At 45.9% G+C, this 20,537-nt stretch overlaps 1 protein-coding gene across 1 annotated transcript in view; it reads right to left on the bottom strand.

Annotated features, from left to right (window-relative positions):
• Positions 1-9,905: 9,905 nt before the first annotated feature.
• Positions 9,906-20,537, bottom strand: part of WDFY1 (WD repeat and FYVE domain containing 1) — a 45,889-nt gene continuing 35,257 nt past the window's right edge. Inside the window, exons 9-12 of the mRNA XM_049615843.1 lie at positions 16,830-16,931; positions 15,222-15,352; positions 14,053-14,161; positions 9,906-13,245 (exon numbers count right to left, since the gene is read on the bottom strand). Coding sequence (XP_049471800.1) covers positions 13,186-13,245; positions 14,053-14,161; positions 15,222-15,352; positions 16,830-16,931 — 402 coding nt within the window. The 3' untranslated portion in view covers positions 9,906-13,185. The remainder of the gene's footprint in view (positions 13,246-14,052; positions 14,162-15,221; positions 15,353-16,829; positions 16,932-20,537) is intronic.

Genomic DNA, 20,537 nt, shown 5'->3' with positions numbered 1-20,537 from the left:
AATATAACGAGATATATTTCTTTCATTGAATTAACTCTAAGAAAGCCCATGATGCCGGAAGAAAGACAGCGGCTGCAAGGCTTACACGAGGCTCACACCCTTCCTTTTGTGTTCCTTTCAACATTCGATTTCCAGGCACGAAGTGCAAACTGGCATCAGTTCTATAATGGTATTTTATGTTGTGGGATGTATATGCCCCTGTGGATCCTGCCGTGACTCGCTTTGGAGACCCAGGCCATAGGTGTAAATAAATTACGCACTTAATTAGAAGCTTCCACTGCATTCATTAGGAATGAGATGAATATTTTCAGTAGGAGATTAAAGGGCAATTGAAATGATTATGGGAGCACAGACACAACTTTGCAACTAGGGAGAATTTTCCTAAATGTGCAATTGCATTCTCAACACAGGTGCTTAATTGGGTACTAGCCTTAGTTAATACATTTCAACACATTAAACATCAGATTTTTTTTTTTTTTCTTTTTGAAGCTACTTTTGTCTGCTTATTGCTTTTGGAAATCAGAAAAGTGTACGAAGGCTTCTTCTTAACTTCTACCCCAATACATCACTAAAGTTTTAAATGGTTCATAGTTACACAAGTGTAATTGACTTGATATTTATAAACAATGTTTCAAGTTGTCCTAAGAAAACTGGTAAGGAGCCCGGTGAAAAAAGTATACCTCGCATTACCAGATACCAGCCACAAATTTGACTTCACTGCATAATAAGGACTTTGAAAGTTTTTACCATAATTAAATATGGAGATTTGAGATTTTTAGTTTTTTTAATGTTTATCTTCAAGAAAGTGCATTTCTTTTTTTTTTTTTTTCAATTTTTTTTAATGTTTATTTTCAAGAGAGAGAGAGAGACAGAGAGCAAGCAGGGAAGGGGCAGAGAGAGAGGGAGACAAGCAGGCTCCAGGCTCTGAGCTGTCAGCACAGAGCTGGACACAGGGCTTGAATTCACAAACCCACAAGATCATGACTTGAGTTGAAGTCGGACACCCAACCGACTGAGCCACATATCATATCATAGTATCATATCATATCATATCGTATCATATATCATAAGTATACAGACCTCTATTTACCACAGCAACAAAAACGGGGGGGGGGAAAATCACTTTGGAATAAATTTAACATGAAGTGTTTTAAAACCTTATTGGAGAAAAAAAATTTTTTTCCTGAAAGACACAAGGGAAGATTTGAACAAAAGGGCACACATACTCTGTTTTGCATGGGATTACTCAACATTATAAAAATGTCAGTTCCAATAAAAATACCAAGACATTGTTTATGGAGCAGGGCAAGTAGAAATAAAGTTTATATGTAAAATAAACATGCAAGGACAGTTAAGAAACATTTTTAAAAAACATTTAAAAAACAGAGACACTTCTCTGTCTCTCAGAAATTTAAAAAAAAATTGTTTTAAATAAATAAATAAAAGAAGAAAACATAGAGGTTTCTCTTTAACCTGTGTATAGGGAAGGGATTTCTTTTTTTTCTTTTTTTTAATGTTTTCATTTATTTTTGAGAACGAGACAGAGCACGAGCAGGAGAGGGGCAGAGAGAGGGGGAGACACAGAATCTGAAACAGGCTCCAGGCTCTGAGCTGTCAGCACAGAGCCGGACTCCGGGCTCGGACCCAGAAACCGTGAGATCATGGCCCGAGCCGAAGTCGGACACCCAACCAGCTGAGCCACCAAGGCGTCCCAAGGGATTTCTAAAAAGAGCTAGAGTCGATCAAAGAAAAGACTGATAAATTTGACAAATAAGTATTTTTTTTAAATGTTATGACAGGAAACAAAAAACCACCACTAGTCAAAGTCAAAAGACAAATGAAAAACGGGAAAAAATATTTGCAAAATATGCCATAGATAAAGGGCTAGTTCTCTGACATACAAAGGACTCAGGTTTAAGAAGGAAAAGATCAAAACACTTGATAGAAAAATGAGCAAATGGCATAAACACACACGTGCACACACACAAGCTTAAGTGACCCTTAAACATGAAAAGATGTTCAACTTCACTCAGAACATGAGCGATGCAGATTAAAATTACAGAGATGCCATTGCTCACCTGTTAGGTTAACAAGAATTAAACAAAAATTAAGGAGCGTAACAGTGTAACAAAAATGAAGCCGTATAAAAATAGCGTTTCTGATATTAGAAGAAATTAACATTCAGATGCTCGTGGGAGCCCCTGAAAGCATCACGCACTCTGTGCACTGTGTCCCCGAAACCTACTGGATTTGGAGGCCCTGTGTGTCAGAGTTTATGTTTTCATGGAGCTTTGTAGTCTGATGGGAGAGAGAACTATTTCCCATTATTCACATCAGTAAATAAATGAAGCGGATAGTTTCAGATGACGATAAATACAAAGAAAATCAGGATAATGTGACTCAGGGTTGGATTAGGGTGCAGCCTGTGAGTCTTGGTGGACAGAAAATTTAAGGAGTCAAGGCCAAGTTAAGTATCAGTCCTGCACTTGCCCGGCCCTGGGGGTGAGCGTCTCTCACATTGTTTAATGACACCAGAAAGGGACTGAAGGCCAACAAGCTTCCATTTCATTTAAATTATAATTGGAAACAGGGAACCAAGACTAAAAAGCCCACAGGCACAGTCTGGAGCAGCTGTGACATTGCATGCATCCCAGGAACCAAAGAGTGCTTATCAGTCAGTAACGATCAAGGAACCAGGAGCCTTCCAGATCTAAAATGGTATATTTGCGGGCCACCTGACTGGCTCAATCGGTTAAGCATCCAACTCTTGATTTCGGCTCAGGTCATGATCTTATGGTGGCGAAACTGACCTCTGCAGCTCAGCATGGGGCTCCGTGCTGACCATTAAGCCTGCTTAAGATTCTCTCTTTCCCTCTGTCCCTCCCTTGCTTGCGCTTGCTTGCGAGAGCATGGAAGGAAGGAAGGAAGGAAGGAAGGAAGGAAGGAAGGGAAGAGAAAAAGAAAAGAAAAGAAAAGAAAAGAAAAGAAAAGAAAAGAAAAGAAAAGAAAAAACAAACAGTATATTTGGAATGGCTATTCCACAATGGGATAATTAAACACCCGCAGCTCCCTCTTCTCCAACTGAGGCCTCTAAGAAAATAGTCCGGAGAAGTCCCCACCCCCACTCCTTCCCTAGGGCTGACATTCCAGCAGGCATAGGGATTACACAGCAGTAATAATGCTGTCATTTCCACATTTCACCAGTTTCCTTCTTCTGTGGATATCCGCATATAATAGAAGTCTAGCAAGATGTAAAAATGTAGTGTCTCAAGCATTGCTAATTAACAGATCATTTGGCACCTCTGTGAATCCAAATATAAAATGGTTCCAAAGTCAACACAACAAAGACACAGAGAAACTACAGGTAACTCACATACCTATGCTCGGAAACCTTAAGGACTTATCAGGAATTAGAAATTCTGTATCTATAATTAGAAAACTATAGGTAGGACCGAAAGCTATCTGCCTTAACAGTCTTTGGCGGCAACGGTGTTCAAGCTATATCAGATGACAAACAAAAGAACAGAGGCCATTCAGATTGAACGATTAAGGAAAACCAAGTCAAGTGGATTTGTAGGTATAAAGATACTGAAGTATCTATTGACTCAGGAGAGAGGAACTTTAGAAAGCAGTGACACTCTTTGAGAGACAGAAATAATTTTGTCTTCTACAGCAGCTAGACAGTTAAGTAACATATTATGGAAACAAACAAGCAAATAGTAACAAGGAGTGAAGAATGACAGACGCAGGGGAAGGAAGGGAATTGAGTCCTGGTTCCTCCACGTACCAGGTCAGGCAAGTTCTCTGAGCTTGAATGTATCAGAAGCTCACTAAACTGTAGTTTTCCTTCACTGTAAATGGTAGATCCAGCCTCATTCATTCATTGGGTGAAAGAAAGAAAAAAAAAATGCATGTGGAGAAGTGTAATGTTAGCTTGGCGTTTGATCGGTTCTGGATTTGCTGGGTTCTTTTCCTAGTACAGGTTGAGACCAGAGTTCCAAGGCATCTACTTAGCTCAACAACTGATCTTTGTAATCATTCTGAGCTATATGGCGGCTCCACCCTTCCAGGTGCTTGGGGCAAACCTTGGAATCGGTTTTGACTTGCTGATTTCCCCTGTACCTCACACCCTGGGCATGAATAGTCACGCTGGCTCTTCCATCAAAGTATGTCCAGAAGATGACCACTTCTCACCCTCTCTACCATCACTACTCCTGGCCAAGCTGCAATCATGTCTCCTGGGTTACCCCCACAGCCTCTCCAGTGGGCATCCTGCTTCTACTCTTGCCTCTACAAGGTATGCACAGCAGGGCAGAGGGACCTTCCTAACGTGCAAGTCAGATAATGTCACCCCAATACTCACAGCCTTTGCATGGCTCCCCCCTTCACTCTTAGTAAAAGCCAAGGTCCTTGCAATGGCCTACCAGGTTCTACATGATCCAGCCCCCACTGAGTTCTCATACTCTGCTAAAACTCTTGCCTTCCCTCACTCTCCTATAGCCACTCTGGTCTCCTTGTTTTTCCTCAGACGCATCAAGCTCACTCCTGTCTTGGAGCATTTTTATGGAGCTATTCTCTTTGCAGGGGACCTCTTTCCTTGATTTTCAGTTATCTTCTTCACCTCTTCCAAATCCTTTGAACACGTATCACCCCAATCTCTCTATTCGGCAAACTGGCCCCACTCACAGTAGCCTGCTTTTTCTTTTCTCCATAGCACTCATAACCTTCTGACACACTACATAATTTGTCTTTTTCCTAGGCTTATGGCGTATTGCCCTCCTCCCTGTGCAAGAATGAGAACGCCACAAGAATGAGGATCTGTTTTGTTCATTGATGTTCTTTTACGAATCTCAAACGGTACCTATATATAAGTGCTTGATAATCTTTCAATGAATGGTGTTACATCAACAAAAGCACTATAAACGAAATAATACACATCATATACATCAATGCTTGGAAGCTGAAAATCTCCACAACTCAGAAGTTTCTGTGCCCTAATCATGGTACCCAACTTGCATCTACATAATGGGCAGAAATGTGGAAAAAATTGAGCACCCTTAAATATGGCCAAAATAAGAATCTAATATGCTTAGTCCAGACTGGGTTAGTTCAAACCAAATTCAATGTGACCAAAAGGAAACGGTCAAATAAAAACTCGTAGAGGAGGTAGGGGGGTGGTGGCCTTGGTGGACAGAAACATGGAGGAAGTCTGAAGTGGATAATGAGGACCGTGACCCATTGGCTATAGGCTCTTAGAGTACCCTTATGGAAAAATCACTTGCTTCTGAAGAAGCTCACCGGTAGGGTATCGCCTTGTGTTCACATCACTTCTCTTGCTTGGAGATGGTGGGGAAGGGCTGTGCTCTGCCCTTTGGCTCCCAGATGAGTTGAGTCCAGTGGGTGGCCCTCTGCTCAGGCTACCATTGCCATGTAACAAACCATTCCACAGCTTAGCAGCTTGAAACAGCCATTTTATTTTGTTTGAAATTTGGGTGGGTCAGAAATTCAGGAAGGGCTCACCTGGGCAGCTTGGGGCCTCACTCGGGGCCTCTCCTCTCACAGCTGTGGGCTGGATCTGCAGGCATCTGAAAGCTCAACTGGGCTGAACATCCAAGATGGCACACTCACAGCAAGGTCAGTGCAGCTGCTGACCAGAACCCCTCAGGCGGCTGGTTTCCCACAGAGAACCAGGTAGATGCTGCTTGGCATTTTCCGATCTAGCCTAAGACATTGCGGAGCCACTTCTGACATATTTTCTTTTTAATGTTTATCCTTGAGAGAGAGAGAGAGAGAGAGAGAGAGAGAGAGAGAGAGACGGGGAGGGGCAGAGATAGAGGGAGACAGGGGATCCAAAGCGGGCTCTGTGCTAACAGCAGAGAGTCCGATGCAGGGCTTGAATTCACGAACTATGAGCTCGTGACCTGAGCTGAAGTCAGACGCTCAGCCGACTGAGCCACCCAGATGCCCCTGCCATATTCTATTAGTGGGTCACTAAGTTTGGCCCAGATTCAAGGGGAGGGAGCATAAGTCCCACTGCTCGATAAGAGAATTTACAGAAATATTTAAAACCCCTACACCCATCAACCACGAAGCTGTGAAGTAGGCTGTCTTAAAGGAGGCCTTAGGATGATCAGACACCCAGAACGAGTGCTTGAGGTTTCAGGAAGACAAGCACATCGCATCGCACCCCTTGTGTGTATATCCACTATAACCTCGCTACCCTTTTCTCCATCTCCTCCTTTCAGCCTGTGGAAACTGAACAGTGGCTAGGTAGATGGGATGGGGTGGGTACAGGTGAGGGTGGTGGAGGGAACAGCCATCCCCCACCACAAACTCACGAGGATGATTCACACACGTTCCTTTTCATTTTTGCACGTAATTCCCCAATTGTACACATACGGGCATTCCTTTGCTAAGTGCCTACTATGCGCCTGACACTGAGCTCAAGACTACTGTTATGAGCAACTTCCTCGTCCCAACAGAAACGAGGAGGAAAGCAAGAACTGTGGGGGCGGATAGGAGTAAGCAAGAACACAGACATCGGGGGAGGAATGACAGGACCTGGACTTAGAACCTGGGCTTCTACTGAGTGAAGAGCTGTGAGGGTTTTGTGCACAGGAATGGCATGATAAAGCTTGTCACGTTTTAACGAGTGTGTTGGGAACAGGCCGACAGGGGCCGGGGCAGGAGCAGGGAGACTGGTTAGGAGGCTCCTGGAATCATCCAGATGACCCTGGACTGAACCATGGCAATAGCAGCTCAGTGATGCAAAGGGACCATATTGGGATACATTCTGAAGGTACAGCCCATAAGCTTGTACCGAGGTTTGCGTTTGCAAACTTGCCCATGTTTCCAGCACACATGTGCAACTTGGGATCCATCTGATAGATTAATAGCTGATAGAACTCCAGAAGCAAGATATTAGATGTCGTTATCTGTTACAGACTTCCACTTGAACTCTAGGCTGTGGGAAGATATGCCACATTGCCCTGCTGATGCTGTAAAGAAATTTCCATTACTCCTTCTCCAGAATGTCAAATTCAGGATCTAAAATGTCTTCCAATCTGAAAGAGCCAGATGGGGTAAGACAAAAGGAGCTTGGGCTTTGAGGTCAGACACACTGGGCTGCAACCTTCAGTTTTGCACCCGGGTTTGCCTTGGGGCATCGTCCCAGGCCCCACTTTATACCACAGATGATGACCCTGAAGGTGGTCCCAGAATGTGCTTTTCGGCTTTCATGAGAAACCGTATGGGCCAGTATGTAATGAGCCTCCTAAGGGATGGTTTGTATGCCCAGTGCAAAGATTTAGAGAGAGATCTCAGGTATGGCCAAGGAGACTCAGGGCCTCAAGAGTGAAGGAGAGGAAGGTCGGAAATCAAGTACTTGAACTACCCGCCCGAGAATGCTTTTGACATAACGGTAAGCTAGGTGAAGTCTAAAGAGGCCAGAAAGGAAAACGGGCTGGTGTCTCTACTTTCCCAGTGCGAAGAGATCAGTCGACTCCCCAGCAGCCGTGACATCAGCTTGTCGTGATGGCATTACAGTCATCCCAGCTGACCTCTCTTCCTCTGTGTCCTTGGCTGCTAAGCAGCCTTCAGTGGTGATGTGGGTTCTAACTAGAAAGAAGTCCTAAAGAAACTTGGTCTGCTTGGCAGACAGAATTCTCATTGTAAACAAACTGAAATTCCACATATTAATTAAGCCACTAAGATACACGTTTTTATTCCCTATTCAAAGGGGGGAAAAAAACCAAATGTTGGCAATGGTGTGAGGAGATTAGCAATAGGAATAAAATAACGGGGCGCCTGGATGGCTCAGTCGTGTCCGACTCTTGATCTCTGCTCAGGTCATGGGCTCATGGTTCATGGGATCGAGCCCCAAGTTGGGCTCCACGCTGACAGCTCAGAGCCTGCTTGGGATTCTCTCTCTGCCCCTCCTCCTCTCTCTCTCTCTCTCTCAAAATAAACAAACTTAAAAAAAAGAAGCATAAAAAGCTTAAAATCTACATCTTCTTTCGGGGCACATGGGTGCCTCAGTCAGGGTTAAGTGTCCAACTCTCGGTTTCCACTCAGGTCATGATTTCTGTCTCGCGGGTTTGAGCCCCACGTCAGGCTCTGTGCTGACAGCGTGGAGCCTGCTCGGGATTCCCTCTCTTTCCCTCTCTCTTTCTGCCTCTCTCCCCCATGCTGTCTCTCTCTCTCTCAAAATAGGTGAACTTAAAAGAATATATATGCATCTTCTTTGACCTAGTAATTCCTACTTTTAAGCATTTATCCTGAGAAAATACTTGCAGAAGTGGGCAAAAACGAGCATACAAGCGTGCTGAGTTTAGTATTTTTTTTTTTAATGTTTTATTTTTTGAGAGTGAGCCAGTGGGGGTAGGGGGGAGGGTAGGATGTAGGAAGCAGGCTCCAAGCTGTCAGCACAGAATCCAGGCAGGGCTCACCTTCAGGAACCACGAGATCATGACCTGAGCTGAAGTCAGATGCTCAACTGACAGAGCCACCCAGGTGCCTGAAAGTTTTTAAATAGCGTATTCATGAAAATTATATTCTAAAAATCCATAACCTAACTTCAGCATGGTAAACGTTGGTAAAATAGCCGCATGATGGAACAAGGGGATACTGCAGCCCAGGCTGGACGATGTTCCACTGCACACACGTGCTCCCCGCCCCCCACCTCAGTGGACTAGAACAAGGATTTATTCTTCCCTCATAAAATGGCTCCACGGGACGTTCTCCGTCAACATGTACTTCTGAGACCGCCGTGGGCCACCCACGGGGGCTGAGCCGCTTACCTGCAGTTCCCTGCTTCTGCAAGCACTTTGCCAGCTGAGGCAGGTCACGGGGCCTCACCTAGGCCGCAGTCGCGGGGCGTGTCCCACGTGTCCCACGGCCCAGAGCGCCTGTCCACCCCAACTGTGCAGCGAGTAAAAAGGCTAACGTGGGACTCCGCTTTTGATACAATAAGCTGTCCGTAATACAGTACAGCAGGTGGGAAAATGGCATGGCCCCTTAAAAATGGGTGGCCCGGTCAGTGAAGGGTCGGGACTCTTGACTTGGGCTCAGATCACGATCTTGCGTTTGTTGAGTTCGAGCCCTGCGTTGGACTCTGTGCTGATGGCCTAGAGCCTGCCTGGGATTCTGTCTCCCTCTCTCTCTCTGCCCCTCCCCCGCCTGCTCGCATGCACGCACTCTCGCTCTCAAAATAAATAAACTTAAAACAACAACAACAACAACACTGGAAAGACGTGCAGCATAAGGTTGACCGTGTTTTCTCTGGGTGGTGGTAGGACAGAGGCTTTTAAAAAAAATCTTTGTTAGACTTTTTGGTGTTATCTTTTTATTTTCCTTTTCTGCTTATTCCTTTTTATTATATATTATTTTATTACATATTATTTATTCAATAAAGGTATATACTGCTTTGAAAAAAGCACAGTAAATGAATGCCTTGCTGGTTTCTCAATCAACTCATCAGTTCTCTTGGGTCTGAACCACGCTGTTTCTTCGCAAAACTGAGCTGTTGACGTGGAGAACTAGGGCACGGAGGCCGGTGTCTCCAGGGAATCTAGATATGCTGAGCGATCTGACTTCAAGGCCGCACAAACTTCAAAAGAGATGATGATACCTAACCCCTAACGCTTACCTGACACACTCATTAACACGCTAGCACATCAGAGCACGCGGTATGGAGAAGGGAAGTGCTTTCAAGTCACACAGACAGACAGGATCTTCTCGGTTTCCTCATCTGTAAAGCAGGGACAATAACGCCCTGTAGGAATGTTGGCAGATCAAAGAGCGTAACGTAGGCAGAGCTCCCCGCACGCACGCGCAGTGTGCTAGTAAGTAGCATTATTGCCCTATGTCCAGATCAACTATAACAAAAGCTGAATTAAGCAACAGGCTAACAAGCAAGGAACATTTTATTGTGTATGCATATTCTCAAAAATAACACAAAAAAACAGAACCCACAAACAGGAGCAAAGGACAAAGTTTTCTAACTCTCTGGGACACACAGGGCACCATGTCTTATAGAAACGTAGCTAGTACAAGACAAAATGTACTAATCAACATTGCCCTTTGCTTCCCCAGTCAAAAAGGGTATAGAGTAAAACACTTTAAATTGTATTCTAATATAAATTTGTTGCACAATTAAACCTCAATTTACTCAAAGAGTTACTGTATAGTAAACTACAGAAAATAGAGTAGGCATTCAAATAATCTGCTCACAATTAACAATTAAGCAATAGACACTCGAATAAATACAGCATGTATTACTTATTTGTTAAACCTCACACTGATAATGAGCAGATGCTTTATCATTAATAGTAACTGGTTCCTTACATTTTAGGAGACACCAGATCCAGTAACGGAAGTAGAAAGTAATTTAATGAAAACTCATTTTAGAAAATATTTCCTTGGGTCTGAGTCACTATGGTATTTATTACATATTCAGGCCAGTTTCAACAGTTTAAAAATGTAGGTACTAGGCAAACTGAATTCTTTAGGGACAGAACCAAGTGACGCATTCGAGAGCACTATTTTTTGTTTACGTCCTCCAGGCAGCAGGACAGAAGCAGGACATAGTAAACAGAGATTTACAGCGTACTGAATAACGTTTCCGGCTAATGCTACGCCGGTGTTTCTATCATTTGCGTTAAACAGGGCAATTTTAGAACACATCTAGAATGAAGAATTGACATTTCCTTATCACTTACATAACTAGATCTAAACGTGAGGATTTTCTCTAACATTCTGTACTTTTTAATCCCATTTGTAGAAATTAGCGTGAGTATTCAGGAATGGAAAAACCATAAACTGTTACTTGAAGAACTATTTTAAATGACCTGTTTAAGAGCAACGCAGTCAAAATAAGGCAATAACTAGAAGTCTAGCGGTATTTTCCTTATGTGCCCAGTCAGCAGAATTGAGAAAATAATTTTTGCCCACCTCTATAAAAATATTACCCCATTTGCTCCCTAGTAAGTAGTAGAGACGAGACAAGCCTGCCATGTGTGTTTTTAAAAAGGAAAGTGATTAACAGACTCTGATGGAGACAGAAGTCAATCGAAACATTCCTTCCTTTTCTGGATACCCCTCTCTAGTTCTTTGTTATATATGCCTTTCCTCCTTGGCGTATATTAGCTTAACCCCTTAGCAGGTGCTCTCACAACCTTATATTCTCTATAGAACACTGGGTTTTCCATTAAGAATTTTTTACAGTTAAAAAAAAAAAGGCTGAAAGCTATGGCGTGATATTGTGCTGTCTACCATGGACACGATAAAACCACATTGGACAGAAGTTAAAGGCAAACAGAACCACAGTTCAGTACTCTTTAACACGGCCAGAAACAGATCATATACTATTTTCCTTTCAGGACTTCATGAAATCCCCAGGATAGCACCTTTGTACGAGCTGGACCATTAACTGAACGAAATCTAACATTCAATGCTGCCCTTTAAGATCCCACCCCTCAAGCTTTCTTCCAGGCTGTGTATCATATGTTTTGTAAAGAGCTTAAGAAATGTTATTAAAGGTGATATAACACAAAAATTATAAGGAGCAACAAAATCCTTCAGTCATATTTCTGAAGGCAAGTCAATTTTTAATGCAGATCATTCTAGATCATTCTAGAATCCTTTCCTTATTATTTGCATCACTTGGCCATTAAGATATCTTAGTTTAACTGCCTGCCTTAAACATTATAGTCCCTCTCAGCCGTTGTGAAAAAACAGATTTAGTCCCTTCATGGTATCGCTCAGAGCAACCACGCTGTCTTGATATGATCCCAACACAGTGACGCAGTAGTTTCTATCAGTATCCACCAGTAAGACTAACAAAAACACTGTTGCTCTCTACTTTAAAATCTGTCTTTCAGAAAAGTAGGCCTCTCTCCACTCACTTGCACAGACCTGAACAGGTACGTGTACTACTGTAAAAACAAACAGTCCAAGAAATAAATACTGGAATATTAAAAGACAGGCTCCCCCTTCCCCACCTCTTCCCCATCCTGGTACTAAGTGGCCACAAACTTTTAAAATGCCATTTGACACGAGAGAATTCGCTGGTTGTTATGAACGTGATTTACAAGGTAGGAATGACTGTGCAGGACCTGGTGAACAATTGCTGCTCTGGGTTGCCCATTCCCTTCTATGAAATATTAACAATATTCCTCACAGCAAAGAGTCAACACAGTTTAAAAAGCTCTGGAGTTCTTTTCTGCGGTGTATATCAAATCGCCACAATATCACAGGGGCTCATCTTGGAACTACAAACCGAACGCATGTGTCTTTTCGGAGGACTGCGCCGTTCCGTGGAACAGAACGATCGCTTCCCTTCACAGTCATGCTGGTAGCTGGGTGGGTTTTCCATTTTCCATTGGTCGTTTCTGACTGTAGTCAGGGAGTCAGGCGGCTCGTGTGACTCCCACGTTAACAGCACCATAAATACGTTTTGTCCTCAGAGCACGTCTGGGGGAAAGGGAAGAAGGTGGGCTGCCCGGGTTAATCTAGAAATTTTACAGCTCGCTTAGTAACAACCGTGAAGGTTGGCCGCGGCATACGGTCTGGGAAGAGGAAGCAACGAATGTGCCAAACACCGAGGGCAGATAACGGCCCTACCTGCCCAGAACAGGGATCCTTCAGAAGTTTGTCCATAACTAAGTGCACAGGATCCTCCCACGCGGACAGTAAGGAAGGAGGGGCCCTCTGGGCTCTTGAGTTCCTGCTGCGCCCCTCAAGACGGAGAGAGCGTGTTCTCCTCCCCCTGCTCCCTGCTCTGACGACAGAGCCACCGAAGCCGACAGAGCCACCGAAGCCCGCGGAGGGCCCGCGAGTCTGACGGAAGGGGGCTTGCACCCGGAACTGCTTTAACAAAGTTGTAAGCATTGGCGCTCTTTTGTTCAATAGTTTTTCCTCTGAAACTCGCATTTGCCCGGTCGCTCCTTCAGCACACACGAGCTCCCTGTTCACGAGGGAGCCTTACCGAGGTCACTTCGTCCCCACAGGTTGTGCCACAAGTGCCCCCAAACACAGGTGACATGTTTTTCTTTTTTAAAAAAACGTTGCTTTGTCGTTTTGGCGGCTACTGGCCATTCCCGTGACGGGGACGGTGGCGCCATGGGGAACGGCTGCATTTGGTGAAGGGCGCCTCTGGGAAGGTGCAGGCCTCGCCCGGCTCCCGGATCAACACGGAGAAAACCCAGTTGCCAGACTGCAGCCCACCACAGGCGTCATGTCCCAAATCTGCAAGAGAGAGAAGACGCCAGCGAGGCAGCGCTCGTCACGGGCTCCGAAAGCAGAGCTCACACTGCAAACGGCTGTTAAACTGGAAAAGGGGTCAAAGGAACTCACTCTCTCGTTCTTCTGCTATGAAACCTTCTCAAGATCTACAGTGACAAAAGCACACAAACCGTTCACTAAGATGTGAAAAAAGCTTGTAAGCGCTCTCCTGTCACCTGAAGATTCCATCACAATGTTTGCTAGACATTTATTTTCATTTTTAATAAAAAGCCGACTGGGGAAAGCCCCTATTTTGAAGAATTAAGAGATAAAGCGTGTCATGATTTCACAACTCCAGAGCGGCACTGAGTCTAAAACGCTAGCTTTTAGTATCTGTGTTAGCGACCGAGGGATCGTAAGAAACAACGTGTGGTTATTTCTTACAAGTAGGAAACCTTCTGTCCAGGATCCCAGGACCACCAGCAAGGGAAGGACGACCGGCGGCAGGGGTCGGCTAAGGCGCAGACGAGCTGCGAGGCAGGAACCCTGGGCAGATGGCCACACTGGGTGCCAGGCCCCACCAGCTACCCCGAGGACGGATGTGGTACAGGGAAATACCACCAGAAGGAGCCACCACCAAGGGCCTGGGGACTCACAAGCACGCGACTTGTTATTCAGGGTTTTCAACCGGCTGCAGGTAGCATGGCTGCTTGTAAAAAGGGAAGGCGAGCCGGCCGACCAGAAATGGGACGGACTAGAAGTCTTCCGTCCACGGCACGACCACGGAGCCATGTGCACGCACACGCTCGTCGGGACAACCAGGCAGGTTACCTTTACGATGCGGTCGGTCCCACAGGTCACCATCAGTCCCCTGGCAACGTCCATGGACATGTGGGTAATGTTATGCTTTCCTTCATGGAAGGTTGCTAGAGAAGTCCGACTGACCAACAGAAAAGAGACCACTGAAAGCTCAGCTGTTTCTAGAGCTAAGGAAAGAGTCTTCTTAGCAACATAAAGGAAACACAATGATAGTGTCCACATTTGCTCCTCAAAATGTGCCTACAGTGAAGTTTATAATTAAAGGATGACAGAAGGCACGATCAGCTGCAAGACTGTTCTATAGAAGGTTTGGCAGAACTCCCCAGATAATGGATATGTATTGTTTTAGTGGGAAGGCTTATATATTCCTAGGCACTAAAAAAGCACTTTTAATAACGGCAGAGGAACTAGGGGCACCTCGGTTGGGCGTCTGACTTCAGCTCAGGTCAGGATCTCACGGTGCGTGGGTTCAAGCCCCGCGTGGGGCTCTGTGCCGACCGCTCGGAGCCTGGAGCCTGCTTTGGACTCTGTGTCTCCCTCCCTCTTTGCCCCTCCCCCACTCACGCTCTGTCGTCATCTCTCAAAAATGAATATACGTTAAAATTTGTTGTTATTTTTTAAATAACGCAGAGGGACTACACTGCATGAGATCCTGTCCTGTGGGTAAGACCCTGGCAGGGAGGCTGCAGGGGTCGAAGCTTCTCTGCAACTGGGAGCAGCCCTCAGGCGCTGGCTCTCACTCTGCCCCTGTGCCCGCAGCCTCAGTCTCCTTGGGAATGAACTGACCCCAGCAATGCTGCACTCGCCTTTCAACTTGGGGCTCTGCCACGGTTTGCCAGTCTAGAACTTTCTAAGATGATTCAAAGGTAAGGGAAAGAAAATTAAATTTCCAAGCACAGGAGAGCAAAGCTTGCAGCACGGGATGGACCGGCTCAGCCACCGCATCAGTGCGAGCGTGGCCTTGACCCTGCGCACCGCCCTGCGTGGTGCGGGGGCTCGAGAACGTCCCTCTGCTCAACTGCTCAACTCCCACGGTGTTTGGGAGAAATCTGCCTAGGGTCGTAGGGCGAGGGCCGACGGGCTTCCTCAGAAACTCTTCACGGAGCTGGGAAGGGGCGAACATCTCTCAGGCTGCTTCCCCCTGCAGGTGCACAGTAAGACAGAGACACGCGAACACTCACTCCTCGTCTTTGATGGAGTCGTAGCAGGAATCGCACACGCGGACTTGGAACTCGAAGCCCATGACGGGGTAGCTGGAGCGCTTGCTGCTGCACTTGCCGCAGACAGCCTGCCCGCACTTCCTGCAGTGATGCTTGGGGTGGGGGTGGGAGGGTACCGGGAGGAGGAAAAGGAGGAGGTTAACGTTTGCTTCCGCTTCGGGGCTCCCGGTTTCCCTTCGGGGGAGGGGGATGGGAGCGGGGTAGACGGGCCAATCTCAACACTTGTCAAGGAATTCCAAATCTCCTTGCTTTACTGGTCAAATACAGCTTTCGCCTCAGTCATATCATCTGTCTGGATGTCAACAAACGACATTACTAAAACCAACTTCGAGTTCGTTTAGGAGCTTAAACGACTAGAGGTTTCAGAGGAAAAACAAAATCTACTCCTACGTCAGTCAGAGAAAAGCTTTGAAATAAGGTAACGTGCCCTCATTAAGAAATAAATATCCATAATCATATGTTTTACTATTTTTTTTAATCTTCCAAACTGTGATTCTGGAAATAAGGCTCGAGAACATTCAAAACAGACCAGTTATTATTAACTTAGACATACTCTCTTCCTACTAAAAGCTTAGTGACCTGTACCTTTCCTCTCTCCATTCATAAGATGGAAATTAATGTCTTCACGTTTCCTGTAGAAGGAGGGGTTATCTATCTCCCCCATCAGTTACAACACACTAGTTACCACCAGACACTTGTAGGAAACGGGCCAAAGATGGAATTCAGATTCCATTTCAAAGCATCAGAATGTTATCCAAGTGCTAAGATCACCCCTGTGTTACCTGCCAGTCTCATAATAGACCTTGTGGCAGCGTAGTTTTCTAAGTAAAATTAAAGAAAGTTCATTAATACACACAAACTTCAGGCCAATCCCTCATAGAGGTGCAAAGAAATAAAATCGGCATTCTTTTTTACTTACCTGCACAAATTTATATTCAATCTTAGTGCACTACCTTCGAGGTTGCTGTAGAAATATGGTTTTTTTGGTAGAACTTTAGAATTACATGACTACTCAGTGATAAGAGCATCTTTGAAAGCTATAGGCTATTCAGGACATGTTTCTTTAATTAGAAAAAAAAAAAAGTACCAGAAACATGTTTAGTAAAAATGTTCCGGGTACACTTATATGGGACAATTTATGACTAATTTAAATTCCTAGTGTCAGAGTATTCCAATGAGGGCCAAACTGTCACATGTCTTTAACAAACCGCAGAAGCATAAGGCTTCCAGTCATATGACCTGCTTCATTCTAATTCTGTGCGTGGCTCGCATGGGATGCTGACGTAACAAGCAATTCTCCTAGACTGAAGGATCTCTCGTGTAGCTACAAGTAGGCACTCAGTGTTTTCTTGGGCATTCCTGATTTTCCAACGCAGGATAAAGCGACAGCACAGCTGGCCCCAGGAAAGGTCCCACTCGCTGTGAGTTACACAGAGACCGTGATATCAAAAACACAGGGGTTTGCAGCGTTTACAGGAAGAAGCAGGATTCCAAACAAAATGACGGACTAATACCACAAATAACAAGATGCACGATTAACCTAGCAACAACTCAACGTTGGCTACTCACCTGTCTCAACCCCAGCGTCTTTGTGTCCCACATCTGTTTTATGTTCCAGAAAAAGGGCTGCTCGCATTTCTGACAAGAATCGCTCTCTAACCACTGAGGAGCCTGGGGGAGGAGAAAGTCAAAGCCACCATTAGAGCATCTCCATGTTGACTAGGATTTCTCAGGTTACTGATACAACAGTTCTAGACCTTGTTGGTGCTGGCCAACAAGGAATTTAAAAAAAAATTCCTCAATACATCATAGCGGTTGCCATATTCAATACTACCTGTGTTCAGTAATCTTTATCATCCTGGCAATGTTTACAGGACTGTCCGGTTTTTAATCTGTAGACAGGAAGGGGTAATTCAGTTTTCACTGGGAACTCCTAAGGGATGTCTTTGTAGATTTCTGTGCCAGAGTTGCTGAATATCGAAATCCAGTTGAGTGAAAACCCACTTCTTACAGAATCTGGGGGATGACCACCTGGGAAGTCTTGTGGGGTCACATCTCCCGGGGGCAGCTCCTGTCAGGCAGATTTGCCAGCCGGCCCCTCCGGCTCCCGTGAGCGGCTACCCTCCCGCGGGCACACGCACCATCGGCACACCTCCGCCCCAGCACCGTGCTCTCTGGACTGTAATCCTATATGCACGTCTCGTTTCTCCCCACGAGCCTGTCATTCACTGCTCTTACTCGTCCTGATGTATGGACAGCCTGTCCCAGAGCAGGTCCCCAATGAATTGTTATTAAAACGGGACGATTAACAGTCTTGATGTCACTTTAACCAGAACTTAGAAAGTACTGCTCTAGACAAACCATTAGATTGCACCCGATTACAAGATGAAACTGTTAAAAGCCATTTATGAACCTCAATCACTTGTCATTACATATGTGCGATACAAAGAGGAGAGAACACGAATTTCTGTCAGGCCAAAGACTGCGAAGAAATGATTCTTTCTTGATCTTGAAAGTGCACACTCCAGAAAAATACACCAGGTGAGAGGAGACCATGACGGGAGAACGGCGGCCACCGCATTGCACCGGCCCCACCGACCCTTCTAAAACCGTCAGTAAGACGGAGAGCCTCCAAGATTGAAGCCGGGACTTCTGGGGGCTAAGAACAAGTGCCTCTGCGTCCTTCTTTTGCTTCCTATTGCTTCAGGACTTTGGGCTTTCCTGTTTCTTACTTTAGATACGTCGCGAGAAACAACTTCTGCAAAGGACTTTCTGGGGGATGGGGAGCACCACAAATAGCACGAAGTGGGCTCGGACAGAAGAGAGGTTTCTCTGGATAACCGGAGAAATACTGGAAAGAAGGGAAGGCGAAGAAAAGGGTGACAGAGACGTGCACCCACGTGGGAAGGAGGACGGCCTTGCTACAGAATTACCCCTTCCGCTTCTGTGATCAACAGAAGTGGGGGGGGGGGGGGGTATGGTGGCTGGGGAAGACTGCTCGGGAACAAGGCCCCTGAGGGAGGACACGGCGGGTCATGCCACCCACGGCATGGCGATGTCTGTCCGCGGGGAGGGGAAGCAGGTGCCGCTGCCTGGGCTCGGGTCCGGGACGCACGCGGCACCACACACCCGTGGAAGAAAGCTCAGGGTGTCTTGACAGCAGCAATATCCAATATCCCAGCAGGAGCACCCGCCTCGTGAGGTGGGGGAGGGGGGCGAGTCCACGCGTGGGAAGCGTGTGCATGGGGCCTGGCGTCCCAAGTGCCCCAGGAGTCCGGGCGGGGCACCAAGTATTTCTTGTGCCTGACGCCACCTGATTTTCAACACAACCCGAGGAGACACGCAGCAGCGACACCCCCACGGTGCGAGCAAAGAGACCGTGGCTCTGGTGGCAAAGCGGCCGTAGGGGACTAGTGCGTAGCCGGCCATCTAGGAGACCTTAGCTCGCCCGCCGCACTCGACATAGCATCCCCGAATGGGTCTTCTCTCTTTGAACGTGAGGCTCTCCGCACGTGGTTCTGGGGCGTGGCCACACTCCAGCCGAGCCCTTACCCTCAGGAACATACAATTCCGTCTAGGGGCTTAGGAAAGAACATTCCTTGACTGAGCTGGGGTGGGGAGAGGGGCTCCAGGGAAGAAAGGTACGCTTTCCGCAACTTCAGATGACACACAAAAGACAACATCAGAAGTAAACAGGCTTTCTGGAGCGTTTTGTTGTAAGAAGCACCCGCAACTTTCTTTCTTTTAATAGGATACAGTGCGATGCTCCAAGCTATCAGGAACCATCCTGTTCTGTGCTTATTCCCTTTAGGGAATTTTTTTTTTTTCTTTCCTGAGAAGAGCAGAAGAGAACGCCAATCAAGCACTGTTTCGCTCTTCCTTACATACTGTCCCATCTGCCTGTGCCGCACAAAAGGGGCGACGTAAGGAGAATAATCCCCCGCACAGCTATTACCAACTGTTGCGATAATCTGCATGGTACTAATGTGCACCATATTGAACATCCCGCGATCTACTAGTTTAAAATAAGGTTCTCTCTTGAAGTGGGTTCATTCTAATTATTACTTACTCATTTATATTGCAGGTCAACTTCCAAAAAGGAGCCCCGCTAATTATGAGCTAGCAAGGGGGCAAATCTGCTTTCAGCCTGCCCCAATCAGTATTTCCCAGTGACTCAGTGAGAAATTCCAAGCAGCGTGGGGCTAGAGAATCTGGGACTAATTCTGTGTGCCCTTGCCTAAGGAAGACCTATAAATTGTACAAACCCTAACTCCTGGGCCAGAACCTTCTGTATCTGTGGGCTGTTTCCCTTTGCACTATACTCAGCTGGTTTAAAAAAAAAAAAAAAAAAGAGAGACAGAGACACTACTAAAAACAATGCATCTTATTGACCCAATTTGCTTCCCCACCAACACTGTCAACTACTGAGAGAGAGAAGCTTGCAGAGCGTGACGTGGAACCCGCCAGCATGCATGTGATCGGGGGGAATCTTCCACAAATGACTGAAAAGAGACGCGCCTACAAAGGAAGCATCCTGGGCGATGTGTTTTCTTTCCCTAGACGTACAAATGAACTCCACAATCGTGTACCCTTGAAGGGGGGAATCCTGCTTTTATTTTGTTAACTACTTTTTTCTAAAAGAATTTGCCAAGGATGAGAATAGTGGACTGAAATCCAAGTGGGTGAGCTGTTAGAAGACGCTCCAGCAGCACTGGCCCCAGGCGTTGCCCTCCCACGCGACCCCGGGAACACGGCCTCCGAGCGGTCTGTGTGCTCAGAATAAGACTGAAATACAACGGGCCAAGAGTCCAGGAAATTGAGCAGTATTCTAGGTGTTTGCTCTTGATGCCTGCGAGAGCACCTACTGGAAAACACAGTTAAACTAAATCTTTGCAAGGAAAACTGTATGTAATATTACGCCAACGTGATAGATAATTAATAACAAGTCAGCTTAAGCCTTACCAAAATATTTTGCCGACTCTTAAGATTTTCTGTTTGGTCTCACAAGTTTACTAAAAAAGGTGACAATCACTACTTCACGTTACGAACTTCGTTTTATTATTTACGGGGGTAGTCTGTTTCCTTCAGGAGATTCCAAGCTTCTTGCAGGCAAGAAGACATCGAGAGCATGGCAGCCGTGAAGTCTGGAAATGAGTCACGTCGTGACTGTTTTTTTAATAAACTGAACCCCCCGGATTACGTCTTCTGTGGCACGTGGGGTACAAGTCACGCGCAGAATCTGGTGGGACGGTGGCATCCCAACCAACGGGGCCCAGC

Source organism: Panthera uncia, assembly GCF_023721935.1.
Source record: "Panthera uncia isolate 11264 chromosome C1 unlocalized genomic scaffold, Puncia_PCG_1.0 HiC_scaffold_3, whole genome shotgun sequence".
Lineage (NCBI taxonomy): Eukaryota > Metazoa > Chordata > Mammalia > Carnivora > Felidae > Panthera > Panthera uncia.
Note: the sequence above shows the minus strand (reverse complement) of the source record. Positions and strands in the feature narration are given on the sequence as shown.